Consider the following 6,933-nt stretch of genomic DNA (forward strand, 5'->3'; position numbering starts at 1 on the left):
AAAAATATATAAATAAAAATAAATAAAAACTGTTGAAGTTGCATGACTGCGTACCTAACCACAGTAAATGCACCACACACACCAGCAGTGCTCTGCAGACACCAAAGTCACAGTCTTTCTAAATAAGCCTTTAACATTTCTTTGGCTACAGAGTATATGTCACTAACAAACAAAATCTTTTTCAGTGGGCCCTGTTTACACCAGCTACACATCATAACCTATGTAACCCTTGAAACACAAATCCACAACATCTCCATGTAAGAACAAGTGAAATCAATACTCTCTTAAAGGGAACAGGTATCACGGACTCCACAACAAATACACAAAAGTTTTCTCATTTGGAAACAACATTTTTTCTTCACTCCATTCCAACATCTCTGCTTCACATGCATTTCCAGAAAATCAAGAATCAAATCTGCTTTACTCATCCTCTAAACTTCCTGCCAGACCAGCCCAGAAAATGTTGCATATTCACACTTCTGTTTGGTCATGCACTCTTCAATTATTCATCTTCATCTGATTTAATTGGGTTTCCAAACTAGCTGCTCTAGATACCCTAAGCTAGTGAATTGAACATATGCAGACAAACTAGACAAAATGAGAACAATCAACCCAAAAAAGTAAACGTTACTGTCCTTTAGTGATAAATCCATAGAAAGGCCTGCTTAGAAAATACTGCCTGCTTACATCCAAAAAAAACCCCAAACCAAAAAAAACCCCACCACAAAACAAAACAAAACATCACCCACACTTTTTAACCTAGCAATACCTTGAGTACTGTGTCCAGCTCTGGGCCCCTCAGTTTAGGAAGGATGTTGACTTGCTGGAACATGTCCAGAGAAAGGCAACAAAGTTGGTGAGGGGTTTGGAACACAAGCCCTATGAGGAGAGGCTGGGGGAGCTGGGGTTGCTTAGCCTGGAGAAGAGGAGACTCAGGGGTGACCTTACTGCTCTCTACAACTACCTGAAGGGAGGTTGTAGACAGGCGGATGTTGGTCTCTTCTCCCAAGCAGCCAGTACCAGAACAAGAGGACACAGTCTCAGGCTGCACCAGAGGAGGTTTAGGCTGGATGTTAGGAAGAAGTTCTATACAGAGTGATTGCCCATTGGAATGGGCTGCCTGGGGAGGTGATGGAGTCACCATCACTGGAAGTGTTCAGGAGGAGACTTGATAGGGTGCTTGGCTGCATGGTTTAGTTGATTAGGTGGTGTTGGATAATAGGTTGGACGTGATGATCTTGAAGGTCTCTTCCAACCTGGTTTATTCTATTCTATTCTAATAATGTTGGCTGTAAAGAGGACTAAAACCATTTAAGACATATTTTTTAAATTTACCTAAACAACAGGTTTGATTAATATTCCAATGATTCTGCCCAAAAGCACTGACTGGAACAAAAGAAATCTCCAATGTTACTATTCAGAAGAGACCATAGAGTACATTTTTAAAGCAAGAATACCTTGTGACTAAGCGACAGTAAGTACATGAAGTGAGATTTCCCATAAACTCCTAAGTTCCAAAAAAACAAATTAAACATATCAAGCAAAATTTTTCCTTATAGTTCTAAAGCCAGAATTATCTTAAAAGTTATGGACTGATCAGTGTAGGCTTTTCTAAACTTCAGTGCATCTAGTATGGCAGCCATGCAAATTGTTGAACATGGACCAAGTTATTTTTAAGCAACAGCTTAGAAGCCTATTAGTGCATTTCAGTAGGAAATACTCGTGTGGACAGTTGAATTTTTAACCAGGACATTTATTACAATTCATTTTTCCTTATCAGAATTCATTCAAGTGAAACAAGCCTTTATTTTAACAAAGCAAGTGACAACCCTCCCCCTAGACTTTTTTAATGGTTTCTCAAGTTTAAATCCTTTAACATCTACTATAGTAAGCTATGTGAAAGTTTACTTTCTGAGTAAATAAATAACTTGTGCTGCAATTTCTTAAACCTTTAGATTAACAGTTGTATGAGAAGTTTTAATTCACTGCAAGACAAGAGCCAAAATAAAATCATCATTGCTTGGGAGAAATATTTAGCACCACTGAGTGCTAAATATGTGAAAACACACACCCTCCAAACAGATATTTTCTTTTGGTCATGGGATGTATATAAATATAATAAAAATAACTGAGGTTTAACAAATGTTCATAAGACAAGCACAAAAAGTCTCCCACACAAAAAGAATAGACTGTAAGATGCTCAGCCTGGAAACAATACATAAAAAAAGAATACACAGCATGTTCTATGACAACATGACTCTCTCATTCAAAGACAATACCTAAAAGGTCCTTCATTATAAAATATTCCATTATACTTAAGCATACAGCTCAGCCTGTAGAAGTTCCTGCCATGTGCACTGAGTAAATGAGCTCAGCAAAATCCAGAGGTAAAAATGGGTATTTACTTTGTATTAAAATGGGTATTTACTTTGTATTAAAATCCCTAGGAGAAGTAATTAACAAAACCAGGTGCTGGCAAAGATATAAAGAGAAATCCTTCAGGGCAGAAGGTAACCTCTAACTAATGAGAAACAGAATCCTTTCTTTTTTTTAAGCTATTTGACAGATCTTTTCTGGTATTACTTTTGCTTTCCTGACTGAAAAAAAAAAGTCATAATTAAAGACAATACTGGAATAGACAGCACAGTATTCTAATTCAGTATTATAACATATTTTCAACCTTTCAAGAGAGCTTGATACTTTTCATAATGCAGGAAATTACAAGAAGACAGACAAGTCATACCAGTAACCTTCTATCCAACAGAATATCATAAAAGAAATCATTTAGGAGTCAAGAAAAAGCTTTTTAATACTTATATACCAGTTTTGTGGGAAAACAAATCTATATGCACAACTGAAGTTATATGGCAATTCATAAAAATACAAACAGCTACTTACCTACTACTAGCCCACATTCAGAACAAATCATGTCACCAGCTCTGTAATCCTCTACTAGAATGGAATCTGGATGATTTGGGCAGGTCACTCTAGGAAGTACATCCAAACTAAGAAAAAAAAAAAAAGAGAAGTATTACTTCAAGTCAAGCAGGCTGTGCAGCCAGAAGTACAAGAGCTCCTTTCTAAACTCTTCTATAATACGGAATTTACAGTTATTTGAATGATAAAATATTCAACCTGAAAACCTGAATTTCACCTTTTATTTTAATACTTTGCCACTCTTAACATTTCACCATATTCAGTTTTGCATTTTTTGTGATGTATCTTGTACTAAAACCACTTCAAATTAAAACACCAAAAATCTCAACAGAAGACTTGATTTAGTCTAATTTGCAGTCTATCACTAAATTAAGTTCCTCAAGAAGTTAGTGGTTATTCCTTCATTCCAAATAAGCACTCTCACCCATTCTAATCAAATCAATATTACTTACCAGGACCTGAATTCAGGAAGTACACAGACAACGTCTATTTTTAGAAGACAGCTGATTCTACCACTGTTTTAATAGTTTCCAAGTATTTGAAGAAAATGCCCTATTTTAAATTAAGGAACTCATTAATTATGAGATCTTAACTAAAAGCAATCAGCTCATGCGACAACTGCTTCTTATAACAAAGATCTGTCTCTCACACTCATGCATCTTCAAAAGTTATGACAGATATAAAAAAAAAAGAGGAAAAAAATACAACTTCCACAGAGAACTAGCACTATATAACAACAGCTTTTAGCTGCTGACCACAGTAATCACCAGTTGCTACTAACCAAACATTTCAGAAGTAGGTACCCCACTGGAGCTACTAGAGACTATTCAGCAATTCTGTTAAAAGGGATAATTTCAAAACTGGAATAATAAATATTTAGTCCCTATATTCAAAGCCATTTTCCTCAAGCTAGCAAGCAGATCACAAAAATAGCTTCCAACCTTTTCAACTGCAGGAATATCATACTAAAAAGTAAATCAATCCATGTTCCACTCCAATTCCATTAATCCATTTTTTCAGACTATACATTCCATTACAATTTTTACTTTTAGATATTTCTGATGAGTCAAAAATACAAAAAAAAAAAGAAAATAATTTTAATCCAGTGCCTTAAAACCAAACCTGAAAATCAGCATCACTATTAGTATTAAAACTTCCATGAAGAACACTCAAGATCTTCAGATTATGTTCAAAATACTACATAAAAGCTATTTAAACCACTTTTATTCTCACTTCTCCCTAGTAGTGGTTTCATACGACAAAAAGTGTTGACAAAGCATGTGCAATCATCTGACATTTGGCATCATGCAAAACTATAGCAACACACCAGGCAGGAGAAAGATAAAATAAAATACTAAGTGTTTTGTTTCAGACTTTACTTTCACAAAACATTGCAGAAATTACTACCTAGATGTATAATCCTGTAGCCTGCAGGTTTGATATACTACCCCAACTATACTAAAAAGCAAAATGCACGGCACCCCTGTAAAGATTAATCTCGGAAAATAACTCCCAAGTTGCATTACTACTAGGAAGCCCTCCCTAGGTATCAGAACAGGTTTGGAAGGAGTCACTCCACAGTCTACTCCGCAGGCCTTCCTTCATTCCCCATCTGAAAACCTCCATGTACCTCCTCAGAAAAAGAGTAACTCAGAGCTTCAGACTCGTTTGGCTACTGCCTAGTACCGGTACGGATTTAGGGTGGGAGCCTAAAAAATGTGTTCAGGACCTGATAACCTGGAGCCAAGCCAAGCCAGGACGCAGCCATCCCGGCGCAGAGACGGTGCTAAGCGTGCGCGGTGGTCGGCCGCACGATGCCCGGCGTCGGGCCGAGCGGCACTGGCAGCTCCTGCGCCCAGGCAGTGCCCACTCGCGGGACACAGGGGAAGGGGCTTGATACCCGTCCAACGACTTAGGGTACGCAACACCCCGAACTGAGAGAAATCTCCCCTCCTGTGGAGCCACTCTTAGCGGCACGAAACTAAGGCACTACCAAGGTTTGCGCTTGGCCCTATAGGAAAAAGGACTCGATCACAAGCGAATCGACAATACCGAGCTCACACTAAGGAGCGGCCCAGGAATCAAGTGGCAACCGCCAGGAAATCCCCCTAAATGCTCACTTCTCCTCAGAGCGCTACTAATTACGACACGAAGAAGCAAGGCGCACAAGCTGCGGCGACCTTAGCCACCCTCGGCCCTTCAGAGGCCGCTCAGCGGGGAGCCGCCCGGCTCGGCCCACACGGAGAAGCCTCACGAGGGACGGCCTTCCTGCCACCCCAGGAGCCGCACACTAGGGACCTAAGACGTGGGAAACCGAAGAGAGACTGGCTGCCCGGCGAAGCAAGAGAGCCGCGCTAAGGCACCGGGGTCGGGCAAGGGCGACGATGGCCACCCGTTCCTCCTCGGGTACTCCGCAGGGGTAATGCGGCCATTTTCTCCCCTGTGCTAGAGATAGTAAGACATGGCAGAGGCCCGCCCGTGTCCTCCCTCGAGGCCCGCGTCCTCCCCCAAGACCCTCATCCTCATGGACCCCTTGAGCACCCCAGGCCGGCCTCCCATACCGGCTCGTGGACGCCATGTTGGTTCGCACTGGCTGCAGTGCCTCTGTGAAGTCAGGCGGCTATGCAACGTCCTCTCTTATATAGCAGCAACGGCGGGCGGAGCCTGCCAAGAGCTCGCTACGGTTCGCGCGAAAGGACAAACAGAGGCAAAGTGGCAGGCGCGTGCGAGCAGGCCCCACACTTCCGCTAGAGTCTGTGCGCGGGCGGGGCTGCGTGTTTACCACTCTCTGGAGCTGCTGGGCCTTAGTCCTGAGTGCCGCCGAAAGCCTCGGCCCGCTTATGGGAAGGGCTTCACCAGTCCAGAGAATGGAGAGAGTAGGTGCGAGTGAGCCTGAGGCCTGGCACCTAGAGCATCTTAGGGATCAAAGTCTTGTTCTAACGAATCAGACAACGTTGGATACATCGGGACTGTGGGTTCGGAGAGCTCCTGTCATTTAAAATGGCCGCACCGCACGCGGCTGAGCTGGAACTCTCCGCCTTTGACAAGCTGCGACCCAAGGGCCCAGCAAGAGTCCGCAGAGCACAGGCACCTGCGGAAGCTGCCGCGGCTGCGCCACAGCCGAGCTGCCCGCGGCACCTCCCTCGGGGTCAGCTGTGGCCGCTCGTACTCCACCGCTTTTGTGACATAGAGCAGAAAACGAGTTGAGGCAAAACGGCCGGAGTTTGCACACGAGTGTCTGGGAGACACGTTCTCGACTCTGGAACAAAAAATGGGCAAACTCTCAGGGTAAGAAAATACCAGAAAAGTTTAGTGTTCGCTTACTGGCGTCATCTACTACCGCTGATCTAGTTTGCCGTGTGCTAGTTTGACCATGAGAAGAACCTGGCCCTTCTGCAGGACCCGGCCGTGGCTCACGTAAGCCCTTGGCAAACGGGCATCTCTTCTGTCTCTTCCCCCTTGCACCCATCTTGCCATCCCACGGCAACTGTTTCAAAAGAAACTGCCCCTATGAAAAACTGGTCCACTGAGCAGCAACAATAGCTTTTCAAGCCCAAGCTGTAAAACGGGGAGAAGTATTGCTTTGGTACAAGTATCTCACTTACGAAGAGAGGGGCGATTTTGGAAAAGGACATTACTGCAGTGCTTTAACGTGATCAGTATTTAAAGTTTCTGAACACTTGTAAATTTGCTATATATTAATCAGATACAAAGGGCTGTTCACACCACTTAAGAACACATAGAAAAAGAATATTTTTGCAATTTGCTAGCCCGAAGAAGAAAGTTCATCAGGGGTTGAAAAGTTGTTTTAATACGTGCTAATACTGCGTCAAACTCATTATCACACACCTTCTAAACACCTTCCTGCTTACTGAAATGCTGTGTGCTGGCTGAAAATGAGCTACTCTGAACTTGCCAACACATTGCATAGATTTTTTTAAAAGGATACACCCTTTAGAATAAAAATAAGATGAACTATTAGAAGATACAGATGCT

The 6,933-nt window shown here is 42.4% G+C and overlaps 1 protein-coding gene across 2 annotated transcripts in view; it reads right to left on the bottom strand.

Moving 5' to 3' along the window:
- The window catches only part of GTF2B (general transcription factor IIB), a 28,661-nt gene extending 23,063 nt beyond the window's left edge, over positions 1-5,598 (bottom strand). The window contains exons 1-2 of one of the 2 annotated variants that reach the window (XM_068141206.1): positions 5,499-5,598; positions 2,899-3,005 (exon numbers count right to left, since the gene is read on the bottom strand). In XM_068141206.1, the coding sequence (XP_067997307.1) occupies positions 2,899-3,005; positions 5,499-5,515 (124 nt within the window). In that variant the 5' untranslated portion in view covers positions 5,516-5,598. Of the gene's footprint in view, positions 1-2,898; positions 3,006-5,498 lie in introns of those variants that run through there. The other variant, XM_068141207.1, reaches the window with a different exon arrangement.
- Between the last annotated feature and the right edge of the window lie 1,335 nt (positions 5,599-6,933).

Source organism: Melanerpes formicivorus, unplaced genomic scaffold, assembly GCF_026170545.1.
Source record: "Melanerpes formicivorus ecotype bairdi unplaced genomic scaffold, bMelFor1.0.p_v2 SCAF_7, whole genome shotgun sequence".
In the NCBI taxonomy this organism is placed as follows: domain Eukaryota; kingdom Metazoa; phylum Chordata; class Aves; order Piciformes; family Picidae; genus Melanerpes; species Melanerpes formicivorus.